General features: G+C 39.7%; 1 protein-coding gene across 1 annotated transcript; it reads left to right on the top strand.

Moving 5' to 3' along the window:
- Positions 1–11: 11 nt before the first annotated feature.
- psmd2 (proteasome 26S subunit ubiquitin receptor, non-ATPase 2) lies at positions 12–13,135 on the top strand. The gene is made up of 21 exons (XM_044203676.1): positions 12–202; positions 1,564–1,620; positions 1,710–1,874; positions 3,188–3,309; positions 4,026–4,250; positions 4,396–4,554; positions 5,290–5,434; positions 6,004–6,064; positions 6,305–6,451; positions 6,658–6,764; positions 7,199–7,326; positions 7,569–7,656; positions 7,745–7,907; positions 8,174–8,275; positions 8,470–8,621; positions 8,767–8,850; positions 9,912–10,080; positions 10,735–10,829; positions 10,926–11,052; positions 11,196–11,314; positions 12,386–13,135. Exons 1-21 carry the CDS (start codon positions 80–82, stop codon positions 12,566–12,568), a joined length of 2,721 nt encoding a protein of 906 aa, XP_044059611.1. The 5' UTR covers positions 12–79; the 3' UTR covers positions 12,569–13,135.
- The last annotated feature ends 367 nt before the right edge of the window (positions 13,136–13,502 follow it).

The raw sequence follows: 13,502 nt of genomic DNA, 5'->3' as shown, positions 1-13,502 counted from the left end.
CATACTGAAGAAGAAGGGGTCCGCTACACCAGTCCTCCTCAGTTCCGTTTGCTAGCCGACAGTTCATAGAGCCACAACTATGGAGGAGGCAAAAAAGAAAGAGAATAAGCAATCCGAAAAGAGTGATGAGAAGGAGAAGGACAAGGAAAAGGGGCACCAGCCCTCAGGGAAGGATAAGGATAAGAAAGAGGAGCAGGAATTGGTAAGTTGGGATATTTTTCTCATTCAAATGTGTGCTTACTAACGTTACAGGAGCCAGTGGTGTTATTTTGCCTTAGTCACTGCCGCTTAGACAACATGGTTGAGCAGGCCGAAGTCATTGCCCTTAAAGATGTCTGACAAACTCGCCGTCATTATAAAATTATTTCTCATATAAAGCGCCCTCATTTTTATTTGTTACAATTCCGTTGCCCTTAAAAGTCGTAAAGATGTTCTTGCCAAGTTCGCTAACTTTCGCCTAGCCTAACTTAGCCGGTAAGCTAACGTTAGCTTGCTAGTTGTTAAAGCTGTTGTCTGTACTGTCATCAATGTTAGCTTTGCTCGCTGAAGTGCTAGCATATTCCGCTAGCCAGGTTTAACGTTGGGTAACGTACTGTATGACACCGCAGCTAACACGAAGTCAAACAAATATTTGTAACACTTATTCTGAATCAACCTAACGTTCACTGTTACAACAGACTGGTTTGGCAGTTTAGCTAGCTTGTAATAGTGTTTTTATCAATTAACGTTAGCCAACGCTAAGTGTCACTGGTCAGATTATTTTGTTCCGGTTAGCAAGTAAGGGGACAGCAAACATGGACATTTATTGCTGTCTTGTTTATGTCTTGTGTAACATTTCAACATTTCAATGTTCATAATTGGTTAACATGTCATTATCACAATTTACAAAAATACACCCCAATGGGTTCAAAGATAGGACAGTAAACTTGTACCAAATGTTAAAATTGAATTAAAATAAAGTGTTTTTGGAGCATAAGATTAAATTAATAAACCATAGGTTACAGTAACTCTAAATGCACCAACCAGGCATTCACTGTTAAATTGGACAGCTACATTAGAAATAACAAAGGACTTCTACATGGTTACCTGCCAAATTAGCTAGTAGACTAGAATAACACTTCATTGTCAAAGTTTTGTATCATTTAAGTGGTGGCTGATGATCAATTCATCCTAATTGTGTACGCCAAATGGCAAACAATGCTTGACATCATGCATCTACAAGGTTATTAGGTGTATTATTTGTCCCTATGGGTACAAATAAGCAGCAAGTATTCGAAACAATAGTACAACATGTTATACTGATAGGCAGCAACAGCAGTAGTTAGGTAGTTGGCAATGTAAGGTGTTAATGCAAAGTTTCAAGAAGGCAGCATAAGTAAACAAACACTATCACTGCCATCACCACATTATCAACAACAAAATGTTGGTCATCCCCCTCCCTTTGAGGCCGAAGGCAGTGGAGGCAAATAAACCCTTATTTAAAATGTTTTTTTTTTTATAAAATAAACTTATGATTGTGATTAATAATGGATGATGTTATTCTCTTCTTTCACTACTTCTCAGTCAGAGGAAGACAAGCAGTTACAAGAGGACCTGGAGATGATGGTGGAGAGATTGAGTGTAAGTATTAGATTTAGTTTAACAACTCTTGTATGTCAGGGTGTAAAAGCCTACAAGGCAGAAAACTCATATTTTCTACACATTGGCAGGAGGAGAACACAGCGCTGTACCGTCCCGCATTGGAAGAGCTGCGCAGGCTAATCCGCTCCTCAACCACCTCCATGACGTCCGTACCCAAGCCCCTCAAATTCCTGCGCCCACACTATGGCAAGCTCAAAGAGATCTATGAGGGCATGGCTCCTGGAGAGAACAAGGTAAGGCTCTACTGTGTTGCCAGAAAATTAGGAAATTCATGCATGGGCACATTTTGCCCACTTTTCAGTTGAATCACCATATGAAAAATTCACAACACACAGTTTCATAGCACAATAAACATGAGGTCACTCAGTTACATTGGATGATATACATAGTTAGTTACATAGCCATGTTTGCCCCCAATAGTACACTTTCATTCACATTCACTTTTATGTTTCACAATTGCATTTACTATAGTTTCAGTTGTCAAACTCTTCATTAGTCAGGTATATATCCCATTTAGTCCAATACTCTTTTCTTTCTGTAATCTTAAGATGAATGTCATATGTTCCGTACTGTATATGCTGTTTACAGTATCTACCCATTGGTTCAGGGTGGGAGGCTCTTTAAGAAGCCAGTGTCTTGTAATTGGCTTCTTGCTTGTTACCACGAGAATTTTTAGTAAATGTTTGTCTTTGATATCTAGTTCCTTAGATATGTTTGCTAAGTAGAGAGAGACAAGTAAACTCAATATCCAGTCCTAATATACTCTTAGTGGCAGCTTGAACATCAGTCCAGAAGGGCTGTAAGATGGGGCAAGAAGATGTGAGTGTGATTTGCCTTTAAGTGCCCACATTGTCTCCAGCATTGTACTCCACAATAATCCGTCTGGTGGGTTCAGTTGTGTGCTTTTATAAACATCTGTCTGACATCAGAGGGTTCTTCCTTATTCGGTCCCTTCACCTCTTTTATATAACAGTGCTGCATTTGCAAGTATCTATAAAAATCTTGTCTTTCTAATCTGTATTTTTCAGACAAGACTGGAAGTCTACAAATCCCCCATCCTTTACTTAAGAAGAATACAATGTGATACCATGGCTTATCCATTGTCTATATCTTAAATCTTGGGATGCTGGTTTAAAATGTGGGTCATATGTTGGATATTGATTCTGGATATCGAACAAGTCTTTGATAATAGATGGACAGCTCAAAAAAGATTGTACAGGTCTACCTGATATTGATAATTTATTGTTTTTCCAGTTGGCATCATATTGAGGGTTACACCAAAGAATCAATGGTCTTAATTGTGCTACTACATAATAATGCACATGTCTTAACTAAAGCTGCAACTAACGATTATTTTCAATATTGTTTAATCTGCTCATTATTTTCTTGATTAATCGATTAGTTGTTTGGTCTTTACAACTACTACTGTAAAAAAAGAACATACAAAGCACAAACTGATAGTCTTCAAATGCCTCTTTTTGCCCAACAGTCTAAAACAAAATGTTGCACCTCAACTTCAAACTGTAGATGGTGTTTGTATTTGCAGCGTTTCTGTGCTGATGTGGTGTCAGTGCTGGCCATGACCATGAGCGGGGAGAGGGAGTGTCTGAAGTACCGTCTGCTAGGCTCCCAGGAAGAGCTGGCCTCGTGGGGACATGAATATGTCAGGTAAGACACGACTCAGCATCATCAGCCAGTACATGTAACTTGTACTTGTGGTTATTGGAGAAGCTGCTTTGTAAACAGAAGAATGCAGAGATTCTTTGATGGTATTTTAGTTTTTATGTGAAAAATGTACCTATACAAGAAAAATGGCTTCTGTTGATTGCTATGAAATTATTCAGTCCTTTTTTTTTTTTTTTTTTTTTTTTTTTTAAAAATTATGGTGTTCCAATTTTACCAACCATTACAATAGTTGATGACCATTTAGCTTTGAATATGGACATAAAACCCAGTATTATGTTCCAGCTTTTCATAAAGAAAAATGAAAGACGCCTTTTGAGAAATTACACTGAGCAAGGACAACTAGGGGAAAGAAGCTGGGGTCAGCTGTAGAGCCTCTGATTAATCATGTCATGGCAAATGAATTGTATTGTTTGGAAAAAGAGACTGATTGCATTTTCTCCACTCAGAGTGCAATGTCGCCATAAGACATATTGTGTGAAAAGTATGGTATAAAGGTCACTCCTATGAATGAGGAAATTATGAAGTACATAACTAATGTTGGGGAGAAAGCATTTATACAAAAACTGGGCAGATGATGGGATTTGTCCTTTTGATTGAAAACAGGACATTTTAATATCTTTCAATACCTTCTACTGTATCTGCTGTTTACTTCATTTCTTGGTGACAAATACAGTACCTTTCTGTCCGTTGTCCTCCAGGCACCTGGCCGGTGAGGTGGCAAAAGAGTGGCAGGAGGTGGAGGAGAATGACAAGACGCAGCAGGAGACGCTGCTGAAACTAGTGAAGGAGATTGTGCCCTACAACATGGCCCACAATGCCGAGCATGAGGCGTGCGACCTGCTGATGGAGATTGAGAGGCTGGACATGCTGGAGGACTACATCGATGAAAACGCCTATGGCAAAGTCTGCCTGTACCTCACTAGGTATGTTCAGGTTTTACACTTTGCTCAGAAAACACAAACCCTATTTTTGAACATGCTGTGTACATTTCAGAAACAGGACTCATTGATGTATTTGTCTTTTAAATATGTCCATGTAGTCTCTAAACTTTCTGCATCACTCCTTCAGCTGTGTGAGTTACGTTCCCGAGCCAGAAAACTCAGCGCTGCTGAGATGTGCCCTGAACATCTTCAGGAAGTTCCACCGTTATCCAGAGGCCCTACGCCTGGCCCTGATGCTCAACGATGTGGAGCTAGTAGAAAACATTTTTACATCCTGCAAAGACATGTAAGGACTTTAAAAACACTATTCTTAGAGCACACAAGATAGCTAGCAAGATATCAAAGCTATTAACCTGTAAAGGTGGATGAGCACCACAGCAATATTTAAATGATCCAAATTTTTCATGTCCATCTTAAAACAATACTCAGGTGTCCATGTGAACATTGAAACAGTTTTTGCTTGGTGTCATCATCCCTTCTGTTCATACGGGCCAAATCCCTTCCTAACATGCTTCCAATGTACATGATGGGCGACAAAATCCACAGTACATTCTGTGCGAAAACACATTACTTTAGCTGAAGATGATATAAGGCTTCAGCAGTCTGAGTTAGTCAAATCCAGGGAGTAACTTCCAAGGTTACAGTCTTTTTAGTACAAGATTCTCTGTGTTTCCACCGCAGCTCAGCAAGGAAACACTGTCCGGGGAAATAAAGAGGGAATTTTGCTTCAAAACAACTGTAACTTTGGAAAATACCCACCCAGCTGCGATTTCTGAAGCCTTATTTTAGCTTCAACAAAACTTTGGAATGTATTTTAGCATAGAGCAAGATTTTGTCCCCCATCTCTTGTGAGCATGTTTGGAAGGTATCACTTGATGGCTAGCATGAACAAGAGGAAAGATTACACAAAGCAAAAATTGTTGGAATGTACATTTGGACATCTGACTACTGTTTTAAGACTGTTTTGGCGTGCTGTGTCATAGTGGGTGGTGTATGAAAGACAAACTCTTTGCTTTTGCAGAGTTATACAGAAGCAGATGGCCTTCATGCTGGGTCGCCATGGCATGTTCCTGGAGCTTAATGAGGACGTAGAGGACTACGAGGACTTGACAGAGATCATGTCCAATGTGCAGCTCAACAGCAACTTCTTGGCCCTGGCCAGAGAGGTAAGAGACAAATACCGGTAGGACATCGGTGACTGAACTTTTAACAGTTTAGCTGTAAAGCAAGTTAGGAATTCCACAGTCATGGTAAAGTGGAGTTATTTACAATGGCATGGATATTTATTCAGACACACTTCAAAAGCTGGATACATTTTTGTCAAGTTTGGCAAAAACATCTTATAAAAACAAACCTATTTCTCTGGAATAGTTGGCAATTACAAATCCAAAGCAATATTATTTGGCTTCACATAAAATTGACTAATCAAACTAATTTTTATATAGAAAAGCTGACATGGATGTTATAGAAATAGCACTATATGTGATGAAATGGTCAATAGGCATGCACTGATGTAACTATTTGTCTCCCGGATACAATGCTCTCTTTTTCCCAAATTTAAAATCTGTATACCTCACTGTGTGCAATGCTTTTGAATATAAGGGGGACACTTCAAGAATAATGGTGTATGATTCATAGAAGGAGATGGAGGATTTGAACCTAAGCTCAACTTTACTGTCATGATGACTCAACACATTTCACCTTTATTAATAACACACTTGTCTGTCCTCCCCAGTTGGACATCATGGAACCCAAAGTCCCAGATGACATCTACAAAACACACCTGGAAAACAACAGTGAGTCCATATCTGCAGGCTGTGTATGTGTTCAGTTAGGTTGGGTAATGGTTGGTGATTGAGACATAAACTCACTATAAATCAGTTTAGATAAGGGTATTATCTAATGTAAAATAAGAATGGCTGCTGTGTTTTGTGATTTACTGGCCACTGTGGCAAGTGAACTGACAATTATTTTTCTTTATTGATTGTTCGTCCATTGATTGGCATTTTGCATGACCACTGTGCTGTATGCAACAGGGTTTGGAGGCAGTGGCTCCCAGGTGGACTCCGCTCGTATGAACTTGGCCTCTTCCTTCGTGAATGGCTTTGTCAACGCAGCCTTTGGACAGGACAAGTTGCTCACAGACGACGGCAACAAATGGTTGTACAAGAACAAGGACCACGGTAAAAGAAAACACAAATGTTGTAGTTGTTGTAGTACTCGACAGGCCTTGTAGCCATATTACTCACCGGACTTTTCTTTACATTAGTCTTGACTTAGCTAACATATTGACATGCATATATTCATGATTTCTTTTATTTGTGATTTTTGTATTTCAGTGCATTTTATTTGATTGTGCAGTGACTAAAGATGATATAAATGTCCTCAGGTATGTTGAGTGCTGCGGCCTCCCTGGGTATGATCCTGCTTTGGGACGTGGATGGCGGTCTGACCCAGATTGATAAATATCTCTATTCCTCTGAGGACTACATCAAGGTAAACATTGGGCTAGGAAGTACTGGAAACTTTTCCACGATAGAGTTCATATTACTTTCAGATAATGATATGGTGGTAATATCACAACTATATTAAGGTGAGCCATTAAAGATATCATTGTCCCATCTCAACATCTTTAACTGTTCTGCACCGCTGCTTTTTTTCATTTATGTTTTATATTTTGGCAGTTTCTTAATGAGATACTCTACACGCCATCAGTTCAAGAAAGTCACTACAACACATTAGCTTAATTAGTTAACATAAATCATTGTATTGACTAGATTGCAAAAGTATTGCTTCCTTACTGAGAAATGAATTTGACTTTCTGTACAACAATGATTGATTATCTACTATTAAAATTATTCTTAGGGTTATTACCCAGGAGGAAAATCTTTCTTGTTTTTCTTACAACTGCATCATCTTTCCCTGTGCAGTCTGGCGCCCTTCTGGCCTGTGGCATCGTCAACTCTGGTGTGAGGAATGAATGCGACCCAGCCCTCGCCCTGCTCTCTGACTACGTCCTCCACAACAGCAACATCATGAGGATAGGAGCCATCTTTGGGTGAGGAGAATGTTAAACATTAGAGCACATGTACAAGGACATTTTCTAAATTATACAAGGAAACATTAACCAGGTCTAGGATATAATGCTGCATATAGCCTTTTAATGTTTTCTCTATGTATCTGTAGCTATCTCTGGTCTTTTTCCTACTGCTGTCAACACAATCTCTCCTTTGGGGATCAGTAAATCTTATGATTGCACATTATGGCTGTGTGTCTTGATCCTTATCATCTTGGTTTCAGACTGGGTCTGGCCTATGCTGGCTCCAACAGAGAAGATGTCCTTTCTCTGCTTCTCCCTGTCATGGGAGACTCCAAATCCAGCATGGAGGTATGGATGCTTGTTTTGTCTTAAGGGCTCCTCTCGCTTTACATATGCTCAGTTTAGCAACATTCAAGTGTGTGTGTTTAATCTCCAGGTGGTTGGAGTGACAGCGCTGGCATGCGGAATGATTGCAGTAGGGTCTTGTAATGGTGATGTGACCTCCACCATCGTCCAGACCATCATGGAGAAGAATGAACAGGAGCTGAAGGACTCATATGCCCGCTGGTTGCCTTTAGGCCTGGGACTCAACCACCTGGGTAAGCATGGGCAGCCACAGGCCTCAAAATGACTAACTATAATAATAATAACGAGACATCAAAACCGTGTGACAGAGTTGCAATGGCAAAGCATCCAAAGGAGAACAAAACAAAACAATAAGTGATGTGTGACAGCTTTTTCTAAACCTTTTATGTAGGTCAGGATTTATTATAGAAGTCAATTCAATTACCATTTTATCTTTTCTTCCCTTCCCATATTATATAGCTGCCGTAACTATTCTGTTTGTGTTATTCACTGTCCATAGGTAAAGGAGAAGCGATTGAGACGACCCTGGCAGCTCTACAGGTTGTACCTGAGCCTTTCCGCAGCTTTGCTAACACACTAGTGGATATCTGTGCTTATGCAGGTCAGTCTCATAGTACTGTCATCCAGCCATTTCAGTTATTTTGTTATTAATTCCTCAATCTCAGCATTTATTCACTTCTGTATAAGCCAACCATATACAGATCTACCTGTAGAGCAATGTCTGCTCATTTGAATCTTCAAATCTCCAAAACTGTCATAACTCACTGTAATAATTTGCCTCTCCCTCCATCTCAGGTTCCGGTAATGTGCTGAAGGTGCAGCAGCTTCTCCATATCTGCAGTGAGCACTACGAAGCCAAGGAGAAGGAAAAAGAGGAGGACAAGGACAAGAAGGATAAGAAGGACAAAGATAAGAAAGATACTGCTGCTGACATGGGCTCCCACCAGGTAAGGACCAACTTATTACCATGATTATCCTCAAACATCGATTACTCTTTTTAGTAGTTCCTTTCCTTTATCAGCTATATTATGGATCCTTGGGAAGTTTTGTATTGGGGGGAAAAGGAGTTTAATTTTATGTTTTTCCTCTCAGGGTGTAGCTGTTCTTGGTATTGCCCTGATTGCCATGGGGGAGGAGATTGGTTCTGAAATGGCACTGCGGACATTTGGACATCTGGTCAGTAGCACTGCTTTCTGTCAGTTTTCTATTCTCATTTTATTTGGGTTTACCTTTACTGAATATGTTATTGTTCCCCACCATTTCTTCTTGTTTTGATCTACCCTCACATTTTCAGTGACGTTGATAGGTTTTCAATGTAATGAGTCCACACTACAGTTTGTCAAAAAACCCAAATTTGTGTTTTTTAACAAATTGTAGTGTTAAACTTAATCAGGATTTTATCGATACTACTACTACTACTACTACTACTCCTCTTACTGATACTCTTATCAGTTCTTTTTCATTACTAAATAATTGCAGGATTAGAATAGAATATTTTAAATGTAACTAAACATTGTTTCTAGAGCAGCAACAGTGTTTACAACAACAAAGTCACTATATAAACTCAATAATATCTCACTGGAAGCAAATCTAAAACGTCAGTAAAATAAATCATATTCCTGACATCAAAATAATGAGTGAAGTTTAGAAAGAATGAAGAACACAAACATCAGTTAGTATCAGTCCCTCCTCCTGTCCTCTGTCCTCCTCCCTCTACTGCTGCTGCGATTCACTGCAGGTAGGTTACCTGGTAGGGAGTTTACTGCGTTCTTTCGGATTTTAATGTGTCAGAGACGCAGGACGCGTACCTAGCAACATCACTGCATTTTTCCTTCCTCTGAGTCTTTTCAAAGAGACCTTTGTGTTGCTGTTTGTTGGTTATCTTGACCTAACAGTGCTTTCAGACTTCACCATCTGTCCCTTTGTTCCCATTTTTGTGATCCACATTACACCATCCCTATTTCCTCTTGCTCCATATATTTTCTCTTCTGTCTTTACTCTGTTATGATCTGTCATTTGTTACTCTGTTCTTACTCATCCTGATGTCTTTAAAGAATCAGACTAAGATCATAGTATAAAGCATTCCTTTGTCAGCTATGTATACTGGGTTGTGACATATTAAGTAGGCAATTAAAATAAATAGAGCCAGATTTTTGTTCCTCTCCTCATCTTTGCATTTTAGTTATGAATTTACACTGTCTTAAACTCTCTTATTTTCTCTGTATTCATATCATCAGCTGCGTTATGGTGAGCCCACCCTGAGGCGAGCGGTGCCCCTAGCCCTGGCTCTCATTTCTGTGTCCAACCCTCGTTTGAACATCTTAGACACCCTCAGCAAGTTTTCCCACGATGCTGACCCAGAGGTGTCCCACAACTCCATCTTTGCCATGGGCATGGTGGGCAGTGGTAAGTGGGGCATTACATAGAATAATGTTAACTGTGTGTTAACGGCTGTGACGACACTAAACCTCTGTATAAGTGTTGGCGGAATTTTTGACTTAAGGGCTTTGATGCACAGCAGCCTGTTAACTATAAATAAGTAAGTAATGTAAAAGTGATGTTACCAATAGTAGTATCATGACTTGCAAATACATTTTTTGCGTGATAAATAAAGCCTACACTATTTAATAATTAAAACTCATTAAAACTTTCTTAAAAGCAAAGCGGGGTAAAAAAAAAACTGTTATCATAATCAAGCACTGATATACATTATCTGATGGTGGACAACTTAAAGTTTGGTAATGTTACAATTGCTGTGAAAATTTCCATTTCATAATTTTTTTTTTTTTTTTTTACTAGAGGCTTGGTATGCTGAAGGTTTTAAACTCAACATGACATTTGAATGACAAATGTGTCAGTCCTCATTAAAATCCCCTAATTTGCAATATGAAAAACTGACTCACTCAGGTTTTTCCACTAGAAATGGCATTGAATGCTTGAAGATGTATGTTACATATTTGTCATTGTCAATGATACACAATTCCGCCTCCTCTGGGAGTGACTCTACTGTTAACTTCCTCAACATATTTAACAGGCTCTTCATTTTTTCCATTTGCTCAGGCACAAATAACGCGCGTCTAGCTGCCATGCTGCGGCAGCTGGCCCAGTATCATGCCAAAGACCCTAACAATCTCTTCATGGTCCGACTGGCTCAGGTGCGTAGAAACACAAAAGGCCCTCTGTACAAGTGAATTTTTGGGAAAGTGTGTGTGTTTGAGCTACTATTGACTCTGTTGTTTGTGCCTCCAAAGGGTCTGACTCACCTGGGCAAAGGCACACTGACACTCTGTCCCTACCATAGCGACAGGCAGCTGATGAGTCAGGTTGCTGTGGCAGGACTGCTCACCGTGCTCGTGTCCTTCCTCGACGTCAAGAACAGTGAGTTCATTTTCCTCCTGCTGACTTTGCCTCTGCTCTCTGCTTCCACACACACACTTAACATTGTCCGTTTCTGTTTTATAATTTGAAGGTTGATTTCCCTGTGTTAATATTTCCCCTGGTGTTCACTGTGTGCATTACAGTAATCCTGGGGAAATCTCACTACATTCTCTACGGCCTGGTAGCGGCCATGCAGCCACGTATGCTGGTCACCTTCGATGAGGAGCTACGACCACTGCCTGTGTCTGTTAGAGTTGGACAGGTAAAGCCTAGGAAAATTAGTATCAGTATAATTAGTTTTCCAATTATTGTGTATTGCAAAGAAAGAAACTGCTCTACTATATTTACAAAAGTTAAGATTATTATGATTTTCCAGAAGTGCTTTTTACAGTACACTTTATTATGAAGTGTCAAGCTTTGAACAAAACGTGAGATATTTAAACTTACAAGGGTTGTCAAAGTGGGTTCTCAATTAAGTTTGTTTTTTGTGTGCCCAAACCATTTTTTTAAGGATTTATTTCTTCTATTTAGACATCTGCTTGGAAATGCAGTTGAAACTGAATTCATGGAAAATTAAAAAAAAAAAATTCCATAATCATGAGTTTGCTTGTTAATGCAACAATATTGTGCAAACTTCATTGACTCTTAAAGGAATAGTTTGACATTTTGGGACCGAAGCTTATTCACTTTCTTGCTGAGAATTAGATGAGAAGATCGATACCACTCTGTCTGAAATGCGAAGCTGGAGCCAGCAGCCAGTTAGCTTAGCTTAACATAAAGACTGGAAATGGGGAAAGAGCTAGCCTTGCTCTGTCCATAGGTAACAAAATCCACCTACCAGCACCTCTAATACTCACTAATTAATTTATTAGTTATATCTTGTTGTCGTCAGCATTAGGTTGCTAGGCAACTTGCAGAGACTCCAGGAAGTCACTGTGACTGGCCTAGAAACATTCGGGCACATAACCCCAGTAAAACCACAACGTGCCGTTTTTACACTTTTGTTTTTGTATGGATCAAACAAACAAGGTATAACATGTTAATTGGGCAGAGCTAGGCTAGCTGTTTCCCCCCTGCCTCCAGTCTTAATGCTATATTATAAATATTATATACAACGGACAAATATGAGAGTGTTTGAGTATAGACCAACATCCAACACCTGACATATTCAGCCAAAGTAAATATGTTATTTAGAAATGATGGAGGTGAATTTTATCAGCGACCAAAATCTAAGAATTGTGGTCTGAAGGTGAAAGGAGAAAAGGCTGTTTAATAAGGCTTTTTTATTTATTTTTTTGTATTTTTTTTTATTTTTTGTCTGATCTGTCTACAGGCTGTGGATGTCGTGGGCCAGGCGGGTAAGCCAAAGGCCATCACAGGTTTCCAGACCCACACCACACCGGTGTTGCTGGCTCATGGAGAGAGGGCTGAGCTGGCCACAGAGGAGTACCTCCCTGTCACCCCCATCCTGGAGGGCTTTGTTATCCTCCGCAAGAATCCCAACTATGAAACCTAAAAAAAAAAAAAACCCTATTCTGACTGGCCTCTCGCTCTGTTTGTAAGGGTAGCCCACCATGGCTCTTTGCAGTTGTTATATTTAGTTGTTTATTGCATGGCTGAAAAGAGCAAGTTAGGCCTATCCTTCTTCCTCGCTGTGTCTTCTCACTGTCATCTGTGGCCCAGCTCCAGCAGTCATTAAAAAATGGTTGGGGTCTGGTTAATTTGGACTGGGGTGACACAGGGAGGGTAAAACTGGGACCTCATCCACTCAACATAGATGGTTTCCTCATTGCTCTAATTTTGATCCACCTGGGGCCAGTTCAAAAGTGGGAACTGTTCACCAACCTCCTGTATATGTCAACAGTAAATGAATAACAACTGCTCAGTCCACATCAGTGCATCAAATGTGTTTTTTCCCAACTACTTACATCCTCAGTCATGTTTTGTAATTAGAGCATTTAAAAGTATGTGTTCTTCATCAAGTTGTTCTTGTTATTTTTTTTTGGGGGGGGGGGGGGTTGGTTTTGTTACAGTACTGTAAAAGTTTGAATCAAAAATAAAAACTCAGATCCACATGGTCGAATGTGCTGGCTGTGTGTTATGTTGATTTTAGTGCAAGCTCACAAGCACTGTCCTTCAAATTAAGCAGGCTGAACAGCTTCTCCACAAGGAGGCGCTGTTTAGCTAGGGGAAAGAAAAGTGTTAGGTACCATACACACATACTTAATACATACACACTTATATATACACTTGTGTATATATTTATGGAGGAAAGTAATGACAGCAGTCTAGAGTTGCAGATTTATTTCACTGTCACCAACAAGGAACAAAAGCAATAGCTGTGACATATTAGCATTGGTGTGTGTGTTTCTGAGATTTCTGATACCTACCTGTTAACCTGAAATAAGCTAATAAATTGTAAGAACTAATTTCCAGTGGATATTAAATAC

This window comes from Siniperca chuatsi, linkage group LG7 (assembly GCF_020085105.1).
Source record: "Siniperca chuatsi isolate FFG_IHB_CAS linkage group LG7, ASM2008510v1, whole genome shotgun sequence".
NCBI classification, from domain to species: Eukaryota; Metazoa; Chordata; class Actinopteri; order Centrarchiformes; family Sinipercidae; genus Siniperca; species Siniperca chuatsi.
Note: the sequence above shows the minus strand (reverse complement) of the source record. Positions and strands in the feature narration are given on the sequence as shown.